Genomic DNA, 25,317 nt, shown 5'->3' on the forward strand with positions numbered 1-25,317 from the left:
TCCAGGAGATAAATCTTTCACCAAAACCAAATTGTTTGAGGGTAAAAAAGAGATAGTCCCACTCCACCCGATCAAAAGCTTTCTCTGCATCAAGTGACAGTAGTACTTCTGGAACATCAGGTGGAGTGGGATCATAAAGAATATTGAATAAACGCCTGAGATTAGAAAATGAATGACGGCCTTTAATGAAGCCAGTCTGGTCCTCAGCTATAACTGAGGGTAGGACCATCTCCAGACGACCCGCCAACATTTTTGAGAGAATTTTACTGTCTACATTTAACAGCGAAATGGGACGATATGAACTACATTCTAGAGGGTTTTTATCTTGTTTAGGAATGAGAGAGATGACTGCTTGTCGCATAGTCAGAGGGAGAGAGCCAAAAGCAAGCGACTCCTCAAAAACGGCTAGTAGAATAGGAGAAATTTGATCTGCAAATTTTTTGAAGAATTCACAAGGAAATCCATCAGGTCCTGGCGACTTTCCAGTTTGCATGGATTTAATTGCATTTGTGAGTTCTTGTAAAGTAAAAGGTCTGTCCAGTTCCGAAGATTTTCTATGATCAATTACAGGGACATTTATTTTCTGAAAGAATGATTCAAATAAAGCTTGATTGCCAAGAGACTCTGTGTTATACAGATTTGAGTAGAATTGGTGAAAGCACGAGTTAATTTTTGAATGGTCTGTGTGTTTAGTGCCCAGATGATCATTTATTTCTGTAATAGTTCTGTTCGCAGTTTTTTGGTGAAGTTGATGGGCTAAAATTTTTCCTGCTTTTTCACCATATTCATATGCTTTACTTTGTGACTTATTCAAAAGGTTTTCAACATATCTGGTTGACAAAAGGTTAAATTCTGTTTGAAGGTTTAATCGTAGCTTAAACATATCGTCAGATGGGGTAACTGCAAGTGCTGCGTCTAGTTGGAGGATGTCGTTGGTTAATTGTTCTAATTTCATATTGCAGTGTCTCCTTTGTTGCGTGCTATATGATATGATTTGTCCCCTGAGATATGCTTTCATTGATTCCCACACTGTTGAGGAGGACATTCCTGGGGTCTGATTGTGCTTAAGAAAGAATGATATTTCAGAAGAGATAAATTTAGTAAAACTGTCATCAGAAAGTAGTGAAGTATTAAAGCGCCAGGGACGATAATTATTGTGAGAAACTGGTATGTGTAGAGTCATCAACAAGGGGGCATGGTCTGAAATAACTATGGCTTGATAATCGCATTTTCTCACTAATGAGAGAAGTCGCTTGTCCAAAAAGAAATAATCTATGCGAGAGTATGTCCCATGGACCGGAGAAAAGAAGGAATAACTTCTGGATGTGGGATTTAGAAAACGCCATATGTCAACGACACCATTTGAGCTGAGAAAGAGCTGCAATTGAAGAGCTGAATTGGATGTGGATGCAGCTCGAGAAGAACTGCGATCTAGAGTAGGTGACAGAACACAATTCATATCGCCTCCAAAGATCAAGTGATGCGTGTTCATATTTGGAATCTTGGCAAAAAAATTTAAGAAAAAAGAGCTATCATCCCAATGTGGTGCATATACATTAACCAAAATTATTGGTGTGTTGTACAGTCTGCCTACAACTATTACATAGCGTCCAGAGGAATCTGTTTCTACTGTTGATACTACAAATGGAGTGTTTTTGTTAATAAGAATAGCCACACCCCTAGATTTAGTGTGGAAATTGGAGTGAAATGATTGTCCAATCCAACCTGCTTTAAGTCGAAAATGATCAACAGTTCGAAGGTGTGTTTCCTGGAGAAAAACAATTCCTGCATTTAGTGTACTTAAATGATTCATTACCTTCTTTCGTTTGATGGGAGTATTTAAGGATTTTACGTTCCAGCTGATAAAATTTACATCACAACCAGCTGGTTTGTTTGAAAAAACTGCATTAACCGCACTCATATTCAACATGGGGAAATATTATTGGTGTGTCACTTACGTTTAATTTGAATAGAAATTTGGGAGGACCCTCATAAATAAAAGTAAAATGTAAATATAAACCAACAAGAAATAAGCAACTTTGAAAATGTGGTACAGTAAAACCCAAACCCTCACCTATCAAAACAAGGTGACTCCCCAACCCTTTACAGAAAAAACTACACATTTAAGTGCTTAAGAGGGGACACTATTACTCCAACAGACAAAACTCTGCTCTACAATATGAACATATTTGTATAAGGCACATTATGTCACAACATGAATTAAAACAATTCCAGCATTAAACATTTAACTTTTTTTTTCCCTCCAAGGGACAGGGAAACGCCTCTCTGGTAATTAAACACGTTGTAAAAGGCAAATATTAACAGTGTTGTTATACCCAGAATCAAGATCAATTGACAATTTCTGCAATAAAGAAAGATAGTAATAACAGCACCGTGTTAGAAAGTCAGTGCAGCATAGGGAACCAGTATTAAATTATTATAAAAAATAACATTTTAAAGTCTGCAATAACATGTCATCACCATACGATTAATTCGCGGAAGCAGTGTGTATTTGTTTGTGTAAATTGACAGTATGAATAACAATGAGTTTATTCAGATACAATATCTGAATTTTTTTTTTTTTTTTTTTTTTCAACTTACTTCAGGTTAAAGTCAGTCGTTAGATGTATCTGGCAGGACCTTTGTTTTCACGTACGCCATGGCTTCCTCCGGGTTTTGAAACCATTTCTCAGTCCCGTTGTGCGTGATTCGGAGCCGCGCCGGGTAAAGCAGCCCGTATTTCACACCATTTCGGCCGCGGAGGAGACGTCTCACCTCTCCGAAAGCGGATCTAGCCTGCACAACGCTCGGGGGGTAATCTGGGAATATGGAGATCTCAGTTCCCTTCCAGCGGAGCGGTCCGGACTCCCTGGCACGTCGGAGGATGTCGGCACAGTCCTGATGATAATGAACCTTCGCGATGATGACGCGGGGTTTGTCCCGACTCCTCGCCTGGAGACCCCGGTGAGATCTGTCAATCAGGATGTCTTTATCCAATTTCAACGCTTCCCTCAGAAGTTTGGTTACTTCTGTGGGTGCGCTGGAGCCGGCGGTCTCGGGGACATTAAGTATGCGGATGTTGGAACGCCTCATCCGTCCCTCCATGTCGAGGCATTTCTCTCTCAGCTTGTTAACTTCCGACTCCATTTTCCCCACTTTGGTCTGCAGAGCCGAAACATCATCTGACTGTGATGAAAGTGCTTGTTCCATGTGCGCCATAGTTGTTTTCATCGCTTCCACCTCCGAGTGCATTGTAGCGGTGTTGCTAGCTAACTCGGTCTTCACTGCCTGCAGCTCGGCTTTGATGGCTTCAAAATCTTCAGTTAGTGCGGCCTTTAATTCTGACCTGAACATCACAGCAATATCCGTCTTCAGCGATGAGAGGATTTCAGCTTTCAGGTCCGCTGTATCCATTTGGTCGGCAGATTGTGGTGTGGAGGCTTTGGGAGGCGAGCTCGGTGCTTTGGGGCCTGTTGTCGGAGCGCCTCCAGTGAACTTGTATTTTCGAAGGTTATTGGCCATTAACTCGACTCTGTCTCCTCCTAAAGCGAGATAATGTCTAAAACGTTATAATTATAAACGACTTAGTAAATTTCGCTGGATTAAAGTGCCTTAAAAATATACTTTTGCTTGTTTTTTAGCAGAGCTTGTCTTCTATGCTTCCTACACCATCACCTGCTCACTAGCGCCAGCGTCCGGCTGTTTAAAGCGCCGTGCCGCTGCGAGGAGGAGTGAGAAAAAAGCCGAGTCAATTACTTGAGATAAGTAGCCGATTCTGAACAAAAGATGAACGTGTTGTAGCGCATATTGAGTCAATGAAATGTTCAAACAACAGTAAATATTGGACCACTTATTTTTTGACATTTTAGGGGAAGTTGAGCTTCCCTTGCAGTCTTAGAGCAATCGCCACTGATATATATATATATATATATATATATATATATATATATATATATATATATATATATATATATATATATATATGTAAATCAGGTCCTCTCTTTATATATCTCTATATGGGAGGGGGGTTAATTTTCTTCCTCCCTCCAGCTGCTGAAGCCTTCAGCGTATTAATATCAGTGTTGATCTGTTTTCAGTCCGTCCTTCTCGTTTACACTGAATGTTAATTTAGGATGGGACCAGTTTGGTTTAGCAGCTGCCGGTCTGTAGAAGTGTGATCTATATATATGATCCATGATCTATATATAAAATCTGTGATTCTGTTCAGATCAGCAGTTTTACATTTAGCTGGGATTAAGTTGAGCATCGTACAGCCAGGTCAGCTGTTAGCCTGCTAGCTTAGCCACTCACGTCAATCGTCTAACACACTCTGACCCCTCCCCCCAACATGGAGTCTGCCTCAGAGTTTGACATTTTCAACACCTTGCTCTGTCTCCCAGGTGAGGGCCGATGCGTTCCCGTAGCAACAGCCTGGAGGACAGTGATGTCCGCCCGGCCCGGCGCCGGTCCGACGCTGGCTGCCGCTCCTCTGAGCGAGGGCAACCTCCGGGCCGGGCGGAACGTCGTTTCAGACGCGAGGAACCGCAGGACCGCGATACCGGGACCATCCAGAGGAACCATAAGGCCAGGAGCAACGACAGGGGGACCGCAAAGGGGGACGGACGCAGGGAGAAAGCCAGAGACCTGACCAGAGACGACCTGGTCTTCCTGCTCAGCCTGCTGGAGGGGGAGCTGCAGGTAGGGGTCAGGGGTCAGAGGTCACAGTGGGAGAGCTTCAAGTGGGGGTGGGGGGGGTCAGAGGTCAGAGGTCACAGAGCAGTCACAGTCAGATGACTTTTATTGTTTTTTTAAAAATGTTTTTACTAATTTAATTTGTCTATTTATTCATTCGTGTTTTTAATTTATTTCTTCATTTTATTTATTACATTTATTTATTTGTGTATTTTTTATGTAGTTATTTTTTAATTCGTGTATTTACTTATTCATTTATTTCATTTACTCATTTTAGTTACTTGTTTTATTTATTTATTTATTTATTTATTTATTTATTTATTCATGTGTTTATTTATTTTAGTTATTTCACTAAGTTATTTTATTTATTTATTTATTTATTTATTTATTTATTTATTTATTTATTTATTTATTTATTTATACATTTGTTTATTTATACATTTGTTTATTTATTCATGTATTTGTTGTATTGTTGGCTCCAGGCCAGGGACGAGGTCATCACTGTGCTGAAGGCGGACAAGGTGGACCCGGCCCTACTGGAGGCCAAGTACGGGTTCGTGGCCCCAAGCAGGTCCTGCAGGCCCTGCAGAGGGACGCCCTGCAGGAGGACCTGAGAGAGGACGTCTACCAGAGACCCATGGAGGAGGTATTGATCTTTAGTTAATCAATCAATCAATCAATCAATCAATCAATTATATTAAAAGCAGAAAAATCTGAATTTTTTTTTAAATGATTTTTAATTTGTTTATTTTACTAAAATAAAAAAATGTTACATTTTCTTTAGGATATTATATTTTGACATTTTTTCTTTAAACATTTTAAATATAGATATAAGAATATGCGATGATTTTTTTCTTTCATCATTTTAAATAAATATAAATATAGTATTATAACAGTATAACAAATGATTTATTTATATATTACAATACAAGCAGAAGTAACTGATTTTTTTCTCTTTTAGAAATATACTTAAATCAATACTAATCTCTTTCACTTTTTAAAAAAATTAAACATGTGTCTCCCCTGCCTACCCTACCCTGCTGTTTATTTTAATTTTAATTTTGTCTTTTATTTTTACATTTTTGTTTATTTAAATAAAACACAACGATGACTTTTTTCCTTTCTTTTATTTATTTATTTACTTATTTAAATTGTTTCTTTGATGATTTTTCATGAAAAAAAATTAAACTCCCTATTTATTAATTTTTTGCTTTAATAATTTTAAATAATCTAAATATAACAAAGAAATTATTTGTAATCATTTAAAATAAATGTAAATATAACAAAATTATTGTTTGTTTTAATCAAATTATTGTTAATAAAATTATTATTATTTAATAAAAACATGTTTCTTTAATCATCCATCCTGCACCTGTTCTTTAATTTTTATTGAAAATGTTATAAATATATATATTTTTTGCTTTTTCTTTTTCTTACAATGTTAATTTTGTAAATCATCATGTTGTCCAGTAATCTAGGATGTTTTTCATTTCAAACATAATAAATCAATCAATAAATAAATAAATAAATACACTTAAATGAATAACTAATTAAATAAATGAATGAATAACCACATACTTAAATAAATCAATAAATCAATAAATAAATTATAACATCAGTTATAACACCAACTGCTAACTAATTTTCCAAATGTTTGCCCTTCATTGTGCATCTCTCCTTAACTAACTTTGCTTTTGTTATGTTGTTGTATTGTTGTTGTGTTGTTGTATTATTGTTGTTGTTGTTGTTGTGTTGTTGTATTATTGTTGTTGTTGTTTTGTTGTTGTCGTCGTTGTTGTGTTGTTTAGCTGGATAAGCTGGTGCAGCAGCAGCAGCAGTATGAGAAGCGGATGCTGCAGCAGCTGCTGCAGCTGGAGGAGAGCCACCAGGAGGCGGTCAGGAGGCTGGAGGACGAGGAGCGGAACCACGGAGACTTCATGAGGAAGAGCGACGACCTCACCAACCTGCTGGAGCACGACCGAGAGAGGTCAGAGGTCACTGTACCAACCTGCTGGAGAGGGATAGAGAAAGGCAATAGCTTAGCAACGGTTGCTAGGGTGACTTTGATTGGTTTCCTTTAGTCTCTATTCTGCACACCAACGGTTGCTAGGGTGGATTTGATTGTTATTAATTGAGGCTCTATTCTGCTTAGCAACAGTTTCTGGGGTGGATTTAATTGTGATTTCCTTCAGGCTCTATTCTGCCTAGCAACGGTTGCTAGGGTGGCTTTAATTGCGTTTTCCTTCAGGCTTGTTTCAACTTAGCAATAGTTACTAAGGTGGCTTTGATTGTGATTTCCTTCAGGATCTATTTTGCTTAGCAACGGTTGCTAGGGTGGCTTTAATTGCGTTTTCCTTCAGGATTGTTTCAACTTAGCAATAGTTACTAAGGTGGCTTTGATTGTGATTTCCTTCAGGTTCTATTTTGCTTAGCAACGGTTGCTAGGGTGGATTTGATTAAGTTTTCCTTCAGGCTCTATTCTGCCTAGTGATGGTTGCTAGGGTGCGTTTCCTGTCCGTCACTACTTCCTGGTTCCTCTCGTCCTAAAAAAAAATCCAAAACGCAACTTTTTGAAAATCCTGACTCCATCTCTATGCTAACAGACAAATATAACTCCTCACCCAACATGTTGATGACATCATTTTCCAAACATCACCATGACAACGTGAAAGTTTTCTGAAAGAAATCAAATCATTTTCACTTGAACCGTTGCCATGGAAATAGATATGCAGACATCCACCTGGCTGGGTGAGAGCGATGACATCACTAATACAATGTGGAACGTTCCTTAAAGATGATGTCATGATGATGTCATTGTGACACTCACTATCCAGACCTGCCTTGCTCATTGAAGCAGGAGTTTTTTTATGGAATCGAACTGTGTTCCTGTCTCCTGGAGACAGTTTTCGAACTCCTCTTCTGCAACATGTTTTTCAGGATGTTTCCAAATCCGCCGGCACCCAAAGTTTTCAAAAAATTCCTGCTCAGACTGGGTCAGGATTCAGACTCTTCCATTTAAGGGGTAGTAGAGCCACGGTGACGTAAAGCGGCGGGAACCAAACCTGCGTGTGGAATCTGGAGATGGTGTGTCGACACACATGGCACGGAGGCGAGGGGGGATGGGTTTTGAAAACACTCCTGGCCTCATTTTGACAAGTGGTGCTTCGAAAACTGGGAAATATTGACGGAACTGTTGGTGCATGCTAGGATGAACGCAAGGCTAGCAGCAAGGATTATCTAGCATGTAGGTCTAGGATCAGGGTCCAGGATCTAGGTCTAAGATCTGGTTCCAGGGTCTGGGTCTAGGATCTGGTTCAAGGATCAGGGTACAGGATCCAGGTCTAGGATCTAGGTCTAGGGTGTGGGTCCAGGATCAGCATGCCCATATAGGGATGTGTTGATGTAATGCTCCAGAGGGAGGGAGAGAGAGAGAGAGAGAGAGAGAGAGAGAGAGAGAGAGAGAGAGAGAGAGAGAGAGAGAGAGAGAGAGAGAGAGAGAGAGAGAGAGAGAGATTCACACAGTGAGCAGCGTCTTTCAGACACTGAGCGAATTGGAACCACTTTGACCCCAGGTAGGAACCCTGGTTCGATCTTCAGCTTTATTTAAGGGAAAACAAAACCTTAAGATTCAAAACTTTTCAATATATGGAATACCCTTAAGACATGCATACATATTTTCAAAAACCGTTAATATTTAAGAATTTTCCATATAATAAATCAAAAACGTTTAAGAGTTAAGGATTTTTGAAATAACAAAAAAACCCTTAAGATTTAAGGATTTTCCATATATTAAAAGTTCCATAAGCTGTAAGGCTTTTCCATATATTACAAATCCATTAAGATTTAAGGATTTTCAATAAAACAAAAAACCCTTAAGATTTAAAACTTTTCCAGATTTAAGACTTTTCCATATATTAAAAAGACCCTCAAGATTTTGGTATTTTTAGTTTATCAAGAGTTAATCAGCGCTCATTTTTGAAGTTAATTTTAATTTTTATGTTCTTGAAGTTCATAGTTTAAAGAACATAAAATGCGCCTAAGGTGTAATTCCGAGTCTGGGATGTAAAATTCTCTCTCTACACAAACCCCCCCCCTCCAATTCCGTGCACGAGCATAACGGTCCATGCACGGCAGTCTCCAGCTGAGAGAATCCCTCTGCAGCAGCTTTTTCGTTTTGCTTTGGAAAACAGGACGTTGAACCGGCACCCTTGCTTCTGTTGTTGGTGTGAGAATGGAGGTGATTTATAGGAACGGAAGTTTTGGAAAACACGGAAAATGGATGAAAATAGATTATTATCATCATTTATTATTATTATTATTATTGTTATTATTATTATTATTATTATTATTATTATTATTATTATTATTATTATTTTATTGTTGTTGTTGTTGTTATTTATTTTTATTTTGTGTGTCCCCCCCAGACTGAAGCTGCTGCTCTCCCAGGAGAAGTCGTACCGGGAGCGTCTGGAGGCGGAGTCTTCCGACCGGGCCACCGCCCTCCAATCAGAGCTCTCCAAGCTGAAGACCTTCACCCTGACGGTGGTGGACGAGCGGCAGCGGCTGGCCGAGGAGCTCCGCCTCCAGACCGAGAAGAACCTGGACTTAAGCTCCGCCCACTCTCGTCTGCAGGAGGAGCTAAGCTCCGCCCACTCCCGCTTGAAAGAGGAGGAGCTTAAAGCCTCCAGCCTGCAGGATGAGCTAAGCTCCGCCCACTCCCGCTTAAAGGAAGAGGAGCTCAAGGCATCTCACCTGGAGGACCTAAGCTCCGCCCACTTCCGCTTGAAGGAGGCGGAGCTTAAAGCTTCTTGTCTGGAGGAGGAGCTAAGCTCCGCCCACTCCCGCTTGAAAGAGGAGGAGCTTAAATCCTCCAACCTGCAGGGGAAGCTAAGCTCTGCCAACTCTCGCTTAAAGGAGGAGGAGCTTAAATCCTCCCGCCTCCAGGACGAGCTAAGCTCCGCCCACTCCCGTCTGCAGGAGGACCGAAGCTCCGCCCACTCCCGTCTGCACGAAGAGCTAAGCTCCGCCCACTCCCAGCTGCACGAAGAGCTAAGCTCCACCCACTCCCGCCTAAAGGAGGAGGAGCTTAAATCCTCCCGCCTGCAGGAGGAGTTAAACTCCGCCCACTCCCGCCTAAAGGAGGAGGAGCTTAAATCCTCCCACCTCCAGGAGGAGCTGAACTCCGCCCACTCCCGCCTAAAGGAGGAGGAGCTTAAACACCAGGAAGAGATCAAGGAGCTTGAGACCGCTGCCGGGCTTTCTGGGAATTCAATCTCAGAGCTGGAGGAGCTGAGGAGGCGGGTCCTGGAGATGGAGGGGAAAGACGAGGAGCTGGCCCGGGTGGAGGACCAGTGTGGCGATCTGGACAGGAAGTTGAAAAAAGAGGCGGAGCTAAGCGCGGCGTTGAAGCGTGAGGTGGAGAAGCTGAGCGGGAGGATGGCAGAGCTAGAGCAGCTGGAGCGGGAATTCAACCGCAGCAGGGAGGAGGTCGGAGTCTGGAGGCAGAGTCTGGAGGCGGAGCAGGAGCTGTCCGCGGTGCTGAAGCAGGAAGTGGACACCTTGAGGGCAAAGGTCGGCGAGCTGGAGGCCGCCGAGGGACGCCTAGGGCAGGCCGAGCAGGACCTGAGGGCCGATCTGGCCAGGATCAAGGCGGCGGCTGAGAGGTCAAAGGTCACGGAGGAGGACAGCGTCCTAAAGAGAAAGTTGGTACAACAGGAAGTGAGGAGCAGGGAGATGGGCCGGGAGCTGGAGGCCATGACCCTGGAGCTGGAGCGGTACCGCCGGGTCAGCCGCAGCCTCCGGCCCGGCAGGAGCGGCCGGCGCCTCGCCGACCTACTGGCCGCCAGCAAGGCCGTGCAGACCGACGACGTGACCTTTGACCCCCGGTGGGAGAACAAAGCGGCGGTGGAGAACGGGACGGTGTGTGAGGAGGCGGGGATAAACGGCGATCAGGAAGCAATGAACGGAAAAAATATATTGCAAAGTGGAGTCAAAGTGACCTTTGACCCCGCTGGTCAAGTCAAGTTGACCCCTGATCCTGGGTGTATCAACAAAGCGGTTGCAAACAGGAAGTGGTGTGACGAGACGGGGATAAACGGCGATCTAAAAGCAGAAAATTTGAAAAATGTGATAGAAAGTGGAGTCAAGGTGACCTTTGACCCCGCAGGTCAAGTCAATTTGACCCCTGACCCTGGATATAACAATATGGTGGGAGCGATCAACAGGAAGCTGTATGAGGAGAGTGAGGAGAAATGGATAAATGGCGATCTGGAAGCAGTGAATGGGAATCATGTCAAGGTGACCTTTGACCCTGCAGGTCAAATCAATTTGACCTCTGATCCCAGGTGTAACAGCCCGATAGTGGGGAACTTGAGGTTGTATGACAAAAGCAAGGGGTCACAGGGCGACGATGGCGATCAGAAAGCAGCAAATGGGAATAACGTCAAGGTGACCTTTGACCCCACCGGTCACGTGACGTTGACCCCTGACCCCGGGCGCAACAACACGGCGGCAGCGGCGATCAGGAAGCTGTCGGAGGAGGCGCGGATAAATGGCGATCGGAAAGCGGCGAATGGTGATCTTGTGTCAAGAAGTAGTGTCAAGGTGACCTTTGACCCCGTCGGTAACCTCAAGTTGATCCCTGACCCCGGGCACAAAAACACTCCGGTGGTGAATGGAAAGCCATACGAGGAGAGCAGCAAGGGGTCACACAATGACAACAGTGATCTGAAAGCAGCGAATGGGAATCACGTCAAGGTGACCTTTGACCCCGCCGGTCATGTCAAGTTGACCCCTGACCCCGGGCGCAACAACATGGCGGCGAAGGTGAATGGGAAGTTGTATGAAGCGGTGGCAAATGGGAATCATGTCAAGTTGACCTCTGACCCCAAGTGCAACAACGCTCCGGCAGTCAACGGGAATCACCTCAAGGTCACGACCTCTGACCCCGGGAGGGCGCCGTCCTTCACCAGCACGGCCGTCATTCCCACCAGGAAGAGGGTCGCAGTCATCCAGAACCCCATGTCGCCGCCGCCGTCGCCCCCAGCAACAGTGGTGGGTGGCGGCCGGATGAAAGGGGCGGGGCCTAACGCAGTCACCACGGACGACGGCAGGATCCACGTCCGGCTGGGGGGCGGGGCCTGCAACATGATCATAAGCCCCGCCCACCCCCCCACCCACAGGCCAGCTCAGGTTACAGTAAGTACTGTTTGTGACCCCCGTCACCCCTGGCAACCATCACCCAGCCCCTCCCCCACCCAGAACAAAATTAACTGAGCTTTACTCAGGTTTCGGTTTAGGTTCAGGATTTGGGATTAAGTTCAAGTTTAGATTTAGGGTCAGGATTTGGGATTAGGTTCAGGTTTACAATTAGGCTCAGAATTTGGGATTAGGTTTAAAATTAGTTTTAGGTTCAGGACTTGGAATTAGGTTTAGGATTAGTTTTAGGTTGAGGATTTGGGATTAGATTTAGGATTAGTGTTAGGTCCAGTATTTGGTATTAGATATTGGGTTCAGGATTAGAGACAAGGACAATCCTGAACCTTAGATTTAGGTTTAGAATTTGGAATTAGGTTAGGTTCAGGATTTGGGATTAGGCTCAGGATTAGTTTTAGAATCGGGATTTGGGATTATGCTTATTTTTAGCATTTCAGTTTAAGATAATGTTCCAGATTTGGGATCAGGTGTAGGTTTAGGATTTTAGTTTAGGATTAGATTTGGGATTTGGTTTGGGTTCAGGATTACAGTTAAAGGCTCAGGTTCAGGATCAGAGTTTATTTCCGGAATTTGGGGTTAGAATTGGGTTCAGGTTTAAATTAAGGGTTTAGATTTAGGCTTAGGTTCAGGAATTGGGTTTGGGATTAGGTTCAGTATTCAAGATTAGATTCAGGATTTGGGATTAGATTCAGGATTCAGGATTAGATTCAAGATTCAGTCTTAGATTATGATTCAGGATTAGATTCAGGATTTGGGATTATATTCAGGATTAAGGTTTAGATTCAGATTTGGATTCAAGATTTAGACTTGAATTCAGGATTCAGGCCAAGATTAATGATTTGGGATTGGATTCAGTATTAAGGTTTAGATTCAGGATTAGATTCCAGATTTAGGCTTAGATTCACGATTCAGGCCTAGATTAATGATTTTGGAGTAGATTCAGGATTAAGGTTTAGATTCGGGCTGAGTATCAGGATTGGACTCAAGATTAAGGCTTAGATTCAGGATTCAGGCTTGGAATCAGGATTTGGGCTCAGATTCAGGACTGGATTCCGGCTTCATCATCTCCTGTATTTTCAGTCACCAACACTATAAACCCTCACCCCATCCACTCAACACTTTTCAACATCTTCCACTGCCTGTTTATCTCAGTGCCACTTTTTAAAATCTCCCCCTCCTCCCCTCCCCCACAGATCCCTCTGGAAGCGTTCCGGCGGCCGGGCCCCACCAGGATCCCCAAGCCCAAAGGCTGCGGCTCCCCGAAGGCCAAGGCAGGAGTTGAACCGGTGACCTCCGGATCCAACAACAATAACAACAACAACCCCAACCTGGCCAACCGCCGCCTCTGACTGTGTTCACATGGCAACGCCACCTGGTGCTACTTGTTGAAAATACAACTTTTTGAAAATGTTTTGTGGGGTTTCTTCCCAGAAATTAAGGATTATAGAGACATTTTTGGAAACAAGTCCCAAGGTGCAACTTTAAAAAAAAAAGTTTTTGTTTGTTTCTGTCCAGAAATGAGGGATTTTAGAGACATTTGTGAAAATGGGCCCCAAGGTGCAACTTTTTAAAAATGTTTTGTGTGGTTTCTGGCCAGAATAGACAGATTATACACATTTTCGAAAATGGGTCACAAGGCGGACCTTTTTGAAAATGTTCCAAATGCATGGAAACAGAGAAAAATGCAACTTTTTGAAAATGTTTTGTGGGTTTTCTGGTTGGAAATGACGGATTAAAGAAACATTGTTAAAAACAGGTGCTGAAGTGGAACTTTTCAGAAATGGGTTCTAAAGTGGAACTTTTTAAAAATGTTCCAAAGGAACATGGTAAAACAGGAGAATGCAACTTTTGAAAATGTTTTGTGGCATTTCTGGCTGGAAATGAGGGATTATAGAGACATTTTTGAAAAACGATCCTGAAGTGGAACTTTTTGGAAATGGATTCTAAAGTGGAACTTTTTGAAAACTCCATGTTCCAACTCCATGGATTCACAGGAAAAATATAACCTCTTGAAAATACACCGGTGCTAGTTTTTGAAAATGTTTTGAAGGCTCTCTGGCTTGAAATGAGGGATTATGTGGAAATTTCTGAAAATGGGTCACAAGGTGCAAGTTTTTGAAAAACATTTTCAGCTGTTTCTGGCAAGAAATGATGGATTTAAGAGACAATTTTCAGATCCCAAAGTTGAACTTTTTAAAAATGTTCCAACTCCATGGAAAAAGAGGAAAATGCATCTTTTTGAAATTGCTGTCTTGATGGAAATTGGAGGAAATGCAAGTTTTGAAAAAAATGTTTTGCACATTGTTTACACAGAATCTAGGGAATACAAAATTTTTAAAGGCAGGTCCTAGGGAAACTTTTTGAAAATTTTCCAACTCCATGGAAACAAGACAGTGCAACTTTCTGAAAATGTTGAAATAGTGTTGTTAAAGAAATTTGGAAAGTGGAACTTTTTGAAAATGCTTTGTGGGGTTTCTGGCTAAAAATGAGTGATTTTAGAGACATTTTTTGAAAACAAGTTCAAAGGTGCAACTTTTTGAAAATGTTACAACCCAGCTGTTGTGGAAATGGGGTAAATTCAAATTTAAAAATTTTTTTTGTCACATTTCTGGCTTGAAATGATGGATTATAGAGACATTTTTGAAAATGGGTCACATGGTGGAACTTTTTGAAAATGTTCCAAATCCATTGAAAGGAAAAAATTCCAAACTTTTTGAAAATGCTGATGTGCTGGTGTTGTAGAAATGGAGAAAAGGCAAGGTTTGGAAAATGTTTTCTGGAATTCCTGGCTAGAAATGAGGGATTAAAGATGCATATTTTTTAAAATAGGTTCCCCAAGGTGCAACTTTTTGAAAATGTTCTAACTCTGTTGCTGTGGAAACTGGAGAGAGGGAACTTTTTGAAAATGGTCTGTGGCATTTTTGGCCAAAAATGAGGAATTATTTTTGAAAATACTTCCTGAAGTGGAACTTTTGGAAAATGAGTTCTAAAGTGGCACTTGGAAGAAGCAGACTAGTTTGTTCTCAGGCCTTGTTGTCATGGCAACGTCACTTGGTGCTACTGGAAAGGCAACTAATTGAAAATGTTGAAACCCTATGGAAATAGAGGAAAATGCAACTTTTTGAAAATGCTTGGAAATGTGGTACGAGAAATCTTTTGAAAATGTTTTCAGTCTATAGAAAGGAAATATACAATTTTGCTGAACTGGGTCACAAGGTGGAACTTTTTGAAAATGTTCCAACTTTGTCCTAATGGGAAAAAATGCAACTTTTTAACAACGTTGCATCTCTGTGTCCATGAGAACAAGAAAAACAATGCAACTTTTTGAAAATGCTCTGTCGTCATCCTCATGGAAATGGGGTAGAATGCAACTTTTTGAAAATACTCCAAATCTGTCTCCATGGAAACAGATGAAAGCACAACTTTTTAACATTTTCACTCCGTTACCGTAGAGACGAGGGAACACACACTCAGACACATTTTTGAAAATCAATCCTAAGGTGGAAGTTTTTCCCATTCTGGGAAAAATTCAAATTTTAGAAAACATTTTTAAAAATCAGCCTTTCTACCGTTTCCATGGAAATGGACCTCCTTTTCAAAAGTGTCGCCATGTGATCAAGGCCTCTGTGTTTCTGCGGAACCTTCTGAATATGATGGCTTCATTTGTAGAGCGTTGGATTGTGGGTATTTTTAATGTACATAGGAAGGGAGCGGATGTTGAAACGAGAATTTTGTGCTAGTTTTGGTTTTCAAATAAAAACTTTTTATACTGGATGGAGTCAAAGACTGTGTGTGCGTGTGTGTGTGTGTGTTCTTGCACATAGTACATAGTGGGGACCAGGGATTTTAACCAACAAAGTGAGTACATTTTTTTCGGGTCCCCACTTTACAGCAGAACCTGTTTTATAATGAAGACTGGATTATTGGGTTAGAGGTAGGATTAGAACTAGGATTTGATTAGGTTTAGGGTATGGGTTAAGGTTTAGGGTCCAGGAAATGCATGATGATTATGTCAATGAGTGTCCGCACAACTATAGCAGTGCCAACATGTGTGTGTTAACTTTAATTTATCCAGCAAAAATAAATAAATAAATAAACAAACAACAAACATAACAGCATTAATGTTTTTCATCTCTAATGAGCTCAGCTCCCCCTGCTGGCCGCTGACTGCTACTACACCCACTGGAACAAACTGATTTCCATTAACGAAGTCCTTTTTTATGTCTATGAGGACAGCTTGAAACACTCAGTGCCGTGTGAGTGTGTGTGTGTGTGTGTGTGTGTGTGTGTGTGTGTGTCTTTAAGGGGTTTTAGAGACATAATAAGAGAAACAAGACATTTCTGAGAGATTTAAGAGATTTTGGAGAGATCTGAAAAATATTTAAGGCATTTTTCCCTTTCCTCCAGCCCTTCTTCCATGACCTCACCGATCCAGCCAGCAGTCATCCTGGACACCTGTCTCCAATCAATCCCATCATCCTCCAGTCCTGCCCCTATATACGTCTATGTTCCCTGTGTTTGTTGGTGTATGTGTCAGGGAGAGGGAGAGTACGCCTGTTCTTTTGGGGAGGTTTTTGACGCCTTGTCTGAAGTTTTGGGACTTCTTGTTTGTTTTTTTTCCCCTCCTCAGCCAGACCACAGATTGAGGACCTATTTTTGTTAAACCTACGTAGCAAGAGCGCAAACCACTACGTCACCGTGCCATCATGTTGAATCTTAATGACACCACATCTATCTAAAGATAGTTTAATTTCATTCGAGGTAAAAAAAGGGGATTTGAGACTTCAGAAAAATGGTTTATACTAAAAAGAGCAAGTTTTGACCAATCATTGTTTGTTTTTAAAGTCAAGGGCCTTTTTAAAGGCAAACTAGTGCACATCAACATGTTACTATTGCACTTTATTCCAACTAACACGATTACACTTTGTTCACAAAATCTGTATTTATCTTTTAACACTGTCAAACACTGTCATTTAATGGCTTCTTAATGTTAAATTTGATGATTTTTGACAATAATAGACACAAAACAACAACACATTTCAATTTTCCTCTTAAAAAAAAAAAACTTCCCAGAACATCAGAGCTTAAGAAGTGACTCTGTCATCAGTGGAGAAGTGAAGACTGTCATGAAGCCTCAGAGTCCCAGAGCATCTTTCTGCCCGCTGCAACCCAGAAGAGCATTTCCAGCATCCACACATTCGGTCACGTTTGGCACTGAAAGAAGCGCACAGGAGAAAAGCGACAGTGGATTCAGACAATCAGCTTTTTCAAGCAGTACTCGCTGTTCAAAACCCAGACTCGTCAGTGTGGTCGTACCGTTCTGAGCTTGAAGCCACAGCACAGCCTTTCCAGCCAGAATCTGCCACTCGTCCTTCGCATCGGTTTGAAACCCCTGAAGCCAGATTAGAGCCAGAACAGTGGCCCACACTTCACTGCTCACCTAGTTCACCAAAACAATGAAAAATACGACAGAGTTCAGTTGTTCTCATGAATTTATCTTTTGCGTATCCGGATGACATCCATCCTCCTACCGTCCATCTTCACTGCTGTATTGATCAGCGACTTGCAGACTGAAGCCTGTTCCTGTTACTGTCTCTGACAGTGACTCACCGCTTCAGGTTTGGACTTTTCCACCTCTTCGCTCGTCTTTCCCAGTGCAGCAGCCAGCGCTGAATCCAGCATCCAGAAACCTGAAGCATCCTGGAGGGAGACCAGCTGCAGCAGAGGGTCGCAGGGCGGCGGCTTCACTTTAGCTTGAGTCCAGTCTGCAGCACCAGCTGAGTCCGAGGGAAACAACTTGTGAAACCAGTGGTAAAATGGAAAATAAAACATCTGTGGATTCATTTTGTCATCTTGACTGTTTCAAGTAACTTTATTCAATTAAGGTAAAAAATAAATAAATAAAGTAATAATATAACCAGATTGCAGAAGAAAACGAAACTGAGTATAATTTTAATGGCATTGAATGAAAACAAAACTCTTCCTGAATCACATTTGAGAAAGTCCATAAAGGCTGAACACACACATTTATAAAAGCCACAATTAAAGTCCTTGTCAGTCGCTTGACAGTGAATTTTGAAATGCTTCCTGTCATCAGCTGGAAAACAGCAGGAACAACAATAACTGAAGTGTAACGGGCGAAGCACAGCGACTTGGTATGGAAAAGACCAACAGTCCACATCTCAGGACAGATTCTAAATGTAACGTGATGATTCAGACCCACGTTGTTCATATTGAGACCAGACCGTCTGGTTGTAAAGCAGCTTAAATCTCTGGATGTTTTGGCATTGCTTGTGTGTGATATCCAGGCTGATGCAGAGTTTAACTCCGCCTACAGACACACAACAACTTTCGCCACTGGTTAAAAATTTAGGTATCATGAAATTTGCCAATAAAACCTCAGTTTATAAGTTGTTACCTGTTTGTGAATTTCTGAATATTATTTGGTAGTAATTTTTTTTAAAGCTTTGAAAAGAATTATTGATGTATAATATTTGGCCAGCTCATGGAGTTCTAATAGTTTTGATTGAATAAACAGATGATGTTCACACTCCAACTGTATCAAAGGGAGGTATGGAATTCCATTTGGAAAACAATGTGGAGTGTGATTCAGTGTCCTGAGAGGAGGAACATCAATCTAGTCTGTTGGATTGCAATTAAACATTGTACTTACTCTTGGTCTGTTTCTTTCTCTCCAGTCTAAAAGCAGATCGCAGCCTTGGCAGAACTGTAATGGATTCAGAAGTAGACTGACATTCTACTGACATTCCCAAAAAATCTTTTTCAGAATATTGACTGAAGCCTGAGGAATCTGAAAGTGTTCGGCAGAGGCAAGACCAAAACACAAGCAGTAAGTCCAATACCAGCAGTGTTGGGCAAGTTACTTTAAAAAAGTAATTAGTTAGAATTACAAATTACTTCTCCCAAAAGTAATTGAGTTAATAACTCAGTTACCTCACTGAAAAAGTAATTAGTTACTCAGCAAAGTAACTGATGTTATTTTTCATGTTCTACACATTACCATATTCTATAACATCTATAACATCAAAGTTGTTTATATCAACTGATTGAAGAATAAAAACACTTTATACAGTATTTTAGAACATTTAGTATTTATTTGAACTAAATTGTAGCCTGTTAAGAAAACACAAATGTAAACTTCTGGCCATTAAGTATTGCAAATCTCTGTAACTGTACATTAGTTACTGTGTGCCAGTGGACCTGCAGTCAGTGTTCAGCTCGGCTCTGGTCGCCTGCTGGTTGCTTGTTTTAACAGAGCGGCCCCTCTCCCTCCTGCTGCGTTTGGACTCGGGGTCGGGTTAGCAGCAGCAGCAACAAGTGTCATGCTAGCATGTGGCAGACGTGGATAAAGTCTTCCAGTGAGGCTTCCAGTTTCAGAACGCTACCTTTCTATGTCCTGGGCTCGAGCTCCACGCCATTGTCGCTGTCTTGTGTTTACCGGTCAGCGCGTGCAGCGAGTGAGACACGTGGGCAGGGCATGCCCGCCCACCAACCAATCAGCATCGCGTCTTCATCACCCCCCCCCCCCCCCCCCCCCATTCCCCTCTCCCCCCTCCTCCCTGCTCTCTCCTGCAGCTAATGTGTGCGGCAGCAGCGGACACTCGCGCTTCATTCAGTCAGTAGTAACGCGCCACTTCATATTTTTAGTAACGGTAACGGCGTTGCAACGATGGGAAAAGTAACTAATTAGATTATTCGTTACTGAAAAAAATAACGCCGTTACTAACGCCGTTTATTCTAACGCCGTTATTCCCAACACTGAATACCAGATAACCACAAAACACAGGGAGCAGACACGATGAAGCTGAGGTTGTCTGGATGAGAACACTGAAAGACAATCTGGTGACAGACACACAGAAAAGGAGATATAAACACTCAGAGAGACGGGAGTGACGGGATAACTGGAAGTGAGGAGCGTCGACATACAGGAGAGACAGACAGAGACAAGACATGGACACCAGGAGGGGTTGCAAATACACAAAGACTTGATGGAGGAACAGAAGGATTCCTGACGACAGCACCATTCTTCATCTTCCCCCGATAATAAGAAATACCGAAAGAGAGCAAGAGGATGACCCACTCCAACAGAACACATCGTGCTCTAACCTAAATCCCAACACAATAATATTGTAACACTCCAACTGTTATCAGAGGGAGGTATGCAATTCAATTTGGAAAACAACGTGGTGGAGTGTGATTCAGTGTCCTGAGAGGAGGAACATCAATGTCTGCTCGATTGAAAATAAGCTTTTAGCTTACCCGAACTTGCAGAAGCACCAAAGCTCATTGGCACAGCCCGGGGTCTGCGTTCACGACACATCATGAGTCTGACTTCCTCTGCTAGAAACAGAAAGATATAAATATTCAACTCTAAAATGAAAAATTTAAACAAAATTAAATTCCAACACAATAGTATTGTAGCACTCCAAATTTTCAAAGTGAGGTATGTAATTAAAGTAGGAAATAACGTGTGGTGTGATTCGGTGTCCTGAGAGTGTTTTCAAGGAATCCAACCTTGTGAATAATCCACACTGCTGGTTTCTGTAATGTGACGAGAGGATTGATTGATCATTGATGATTGTTTCCCCAAACTTCAACACAATATGTGAGGTATGGAAGTTCCAAGGAGCAGTATAGAATACGGAGAACATTTTCATCCAGGTATAGTCTTCCTTAAGGATTGATCAGCATTTGGGAATTTTGGTTTTTATGTGTCTGACATGGGCTTTCCATGATAATTTACTATTATGATTCCTAAAGATTTATTCTCATTTACTTTTTAATTTTTTACACCTTTCCAAACGTCATTGCCTTAGTCTGATTTAGATTTGATGATAATTTCTAATTATTCATCCACTTTTTTAGTTTAATTCTTCACTGACTGTACTGAGCTCATGATGACTGTCACTATGATAGAATACATTAGTGTCATCTGCAAAAAGTATGTGGTTTATCAGTTGAGACACATTAAATACATCATTTACAGAGATGTTGAACAGTTTTGGTCCCAAAACGGACCCCAGGGGGACACCACAAGAGATGCAAAGTAAACAACAGGTATACAGGCTTTGCTGCGTCTGTCACCATGTTGTCTTTGTGTGAATCAAATGTGACATTCTGCAAAACATTCAAAACAAATGACCAAAGAATGCCTGAATATTGTTTTTCTTTATAATACAGTTTGATTTGAAATCATCAGTGGCAAAAAAAACTGAAACTCTTCATCCTCTGCCACTGTGATGAAGGTCATGAGGTTTCTTAGATCACTTTTTCAGCTCGCTGTTGCTGAATGAATTCAGTGGAAACTCTTTTCTCTACACTTAAATTATTACAGAGGTCATGCTTGATGTACAGTATCTCAAAACAGGGAGAAATGACGTCACTCTGTCTTCCAGAAATAAGCATGTTGTTGTTGTGTATCCAGGAGCCGAGGCTGAGGGACATTTAAGTCAACAACCGTGGAATTGGAAGATGGTACCTTCTACTAGCTGAGGCTGCCTCAACCTATTGCAAGTGATGCTCAGCACTTTGGTGGACTTCACTTGATTTGAGGATCAGTAATATGATCTGTATTTGCTGAGTGTTCTGTTCTTGATCTTAATGTTAATACATGTCCCACTCTGTCATGCAATCAGTGAAAAGCCAGAAATTTTCCAGTGAACAAGATTTATTGTTGCATCATTCTAGAGTTTAGAAAACAGGAAACATGAGTTTTTGTGTTTTGAGTCAGATTTCAGCAAAGTCTGTTGGATTGCAATTAAACATTGTACTTACTATTTCTCTGCAGTCCAAAAGCAGATCACAACCTTGGCAGAACTGTAATGGATTCAGAAGAGTCAGAGGAGTAACATCAATGTCTGCTCAAAGTGATCTGCGCATGCGCATTCAGAGTGTTTATGTAGCCCGTGAGCTTCGGTTTCAGCCAGTACTTACCGATGGCGAGTCTGACATAATGAAACTAACTGTTTCGGAAAATAAGCTTTATGAGTGAGGCCGATTGCAGAAACTGTAAACAGAGCCGTGCACGCCCGGGGAAGATCAGCTCGCGCTCGCACGCCTCTGACATTTGATAGGCGTTTCCTCGGGAGGAGCAGCAGAGCAGGTAGGATGGTCTGGCGCATGCGCATTTTTCAAAAAGTGAGGAACAGACATTTGGCTTCGACTTTTGAGAAAATTCGTCCACCATACCTTAAATTCTGATTGTCATTTGCCACTGCAACTTTTTATCCGGATTGATCCTGAAGATTTCACTTCATTTTCTGGCCACATGGCCCACTGTCAGAGCTCCTCTGAGCCTGCTGTTCCTCCCAGAGTCCTCGGAGTGCCTCCCTCCCTCCCTCTGACCCTGCCTGCTTCTTTGACCACATTCCGACATACGCCCGTCTGCCTGCCTGGAGGTTCAATCACCTCTTTCAAACACACTATTGGAGTTCTGGTCTGCATTACAGTCCTCGCCTTCATGACACCCAATTCCTTCACTCATTCAGTCAAGAGTCAGAATTGATCCAGTAAACATGACTTCCTTTTGTATTATTGTTTTAGGTTTGAAACGTTTCCTCAATCTACAATTTTAAAAAAGGAAACATGAGTTGCTTTGTTGAGAGTCTGATTTCAGTAAAGTTTGTTGGACTGCAGTTAAACTTTGTACTCTTTTTGGACCAGATTCCTCAGTGCAAGATTTCACTGTAAAACAACACAATGAGTGCACGAGGATGAGCCACTCCAACTGAACACATCCTGCTTCAACATAAATTACACGTTAGAGCCCAATATGTAGCAATTACCCTAAAAGTAACAGCTGCCCAAATTCTTACAAAAAAATCATAATAAAACTTAACATGTAATAACTGGTCGATAATGCTCCAAAATTGCTGAGCCCGAAATGTAATTAAAAAAAGATATAAAATCTAAATTGTAACTACGGGTCAATTATGTAACAAGTTGCTGAGCCCAAAACACAGAATCTTTCAACCCAAAACGTAACAACTTGTTACATCTCAGGTTCATTATTACATCTTAGGCCGGGCAAAATATTTCTCCCATCAAGTATAATAATTTTATGATGTCAAGGAGTGAGTTAAGGATTTGTGGATTAAAGGATTTATTGCTTCAATGTACAGTGTAGTGGTATACAAAGGCTCCTGCCCTCAAGCCTCCCCTCCATCATTATGATTTCCAGAGGCCTCATAATTAAAGCCGCAAGCAGCATTGGTTGGGACCGAGCCTCCCCGCCGGCCCACGACTGAGACGTCCACCCACTAACATGGGAGTTGTTAACATCTCCCATCCACTAACATGTAACTGTTAGCGTCTGTCATTCACTAACATGGAGTTGTTAGCATGTCCCATCCACTAAAATGGAGCTGTTCGCATCTGTCATCCACTAACATCGAGTCGTTAGCATCTGACATCCGCTAACATGGAGTTGTTAGCATCTGTCATCCGCTAACATGGAGTTGTTAGCATGTCCCATCCACTAACATGGAGTTGTTAGCATCTGTCATCCACTAACATGGAGTTCCCAGATAGCAAAATTCTTATGGCCCATATCTGGCCCATACCTGACATGTTCATATGGCCCACATACCGCGTGGAATGATGGCACTTGGGAGGTCCGCTCCTGTTTGCCAAAAGTGGGCCACAACCAAGCCTTCACAATGCCAGATGTCAACCATAAACAGGCCAAATCTACCAGAACTCAACCGAATGTGGGCCACTAGCAAAAAATTTTTGTGCACAGTGGCCCAAATTTGGGTGAGTGCCGATTTATTTGGTCTCCTCTTGGCTGACATTTGGCACTGTGCTGGTTTGGTTGTGGCCCACTTTTGGCAAACAACTGTGGACCACCTTTGTGCCATCATTCCATATCGTATATGGGCCACAATAAAAGCATACAGTGGCCCACATTCGGTTGAATGCAAGTTTATTTGGCCTGTTTTTGGTTGACATCTGGCATTGTGAAGGCTTGGTTGTGGCCCATTTTCGGCACACGGGAACGGACCTCCCAAGTGCCATCAGTCCATGCAGTATGTGGGCCATATGAACATGTCAGGTATGGGCCAGATATGGGCCAAAAGAATTTTGCTAGTGGCCCAAATTTGGGTGAGTGGTGGTTTATTTGGCCTGTTTTTGGTTGACATCTGGCATTGTAAAGGCTTGGTTGTGGCCCACTTTTGGCAAACAGGAGCGGACCTTCCAAGTGCCATTATTCCATGTGGTACGTGGGCCGTATGAACATGTCAGGTATGGGCCAGATATGGGCCACAAGAATTTTGCTAGTGGCCCACATTTGGTTGAGTGCTGGTTTATTTGGCCAGTTTATGGTTGACATCTGGCATTGTAAAGGCTTGATTGTGGCCCACTTTTGGCAAACAGGAGCGGACCTCCCAAGTGCCATCATTCCATGGGGTACGTGGGCCGTGTGAACATGTCAGGTATCGGCCAGATATAAGCCGAAAAATTTTTGCTATCTGGGCAGATCTTGTCGAGCCTACACCGTGACAAAGTTCTAGGTCAAACATGAACACATCATATAAATGAAGCAGAACTGGTCTCGTGTGAATTTCTGGCTACATATTATTTCGGTACCTCCAGATATTGTGTTAAATGGTGGCATGCAGTGGTCCAGTCTTGGGACTCATCAGGGTCAAAGATGAAGATACCGCCTGAAGAAATGAAGAAATAACCAGACACGAGAAACAACTTGTGTAAAGTAGAGAACTAATGATCCTTTATTTTTTTAACCTGTGCCCCAAAATAGGCAAAACAAAATAAAAAAATAACAAAATTCTGACTCAGTGGAATACTTGTTGACCTCCAACGCTCACTGCAAAACAATCATGGCCCCAGCATCGTCTCATCTTCATCTGGCCCTTTAAGAAATGCACAAAAGTACATATTTTGTTGACTCAGTAAAGCAGCTCTGTGGTTACTGGACATGGTTGCAATGAAGTGCTAACTACAAAAACCTTACCATGAAACCAAACAAAAAAAAAAGTTTTTTTTAAATAAAATTAATCTGAAGGTATCTGATCACTGACCCAATATGTGCTTGCTCAGACAACAATGAAAGATGGCACTGATACATGCCAAGTGAACTTGAGTAAAGCAGTTTGATCAAACACTCTGGCAAACTTCACATTTAACCTGAAGTTACAGTAATAAAACATAGAGTTCAGTTCATTTAGAAGTGGGAAGATTTGTTCTGTACTTCACCCTCTTTTCCTTTTTTTTCACATATGGTGACAGCTTCATCTTGATTTCTGCTGTAGAACAGCATCACACGTATACTGCAAATAGGTATTGTAGCTGACTTACATGTGAGCTGTGTGGCACGCCTTTTCAGCACTGGTCACTTTATCCTTACATAAAAGTGAATGTTAACTACCT

At 42.0% G+C, this 25,317-nt stretch overlaps 1 protein-coding gene across 1 annotated transcript; it reads left to right on the forward strand.

Moving 5' to 3' along the window:
- Positions 1-4,410: 4,410 nt before the first annotated feature.
- On the forward strand, positions 4,411-13,256 carry LOC115383585 (filamin A-interacting protein 1-like). The gene is given in 7 exon segments (XM_030085717.1): positions 4,411-4,698; positions 5,175-5,250; positions 5,253-5,338; positions 6,501-6,679; positions 9,117-9,402; positions 9,709-11,889; positions 13,101-13,256. Coding segments are annotated over 7 exon segments (3,252 nt in total).
- The last annotated feature ends 12,061 nt before the right edge of the window (positions 13,257-25,317 follow it).

The sequence above is a fragment of the Salarias fasciatus genome, assembly GCF_902148845.1.
Source record: "Salarias fasciatus chromosome 23 unlocalized genomic scaffold, fSalaFa1.1 super_scaffold_20, whole genome shotgun sequence".
Classification (NCBI taxonomy): Eukaryota; Metazoa; Chordata; class Actinopteri; order Blenniiformes; family Blenniidae; genus Salarias; species Salarias fasciatus.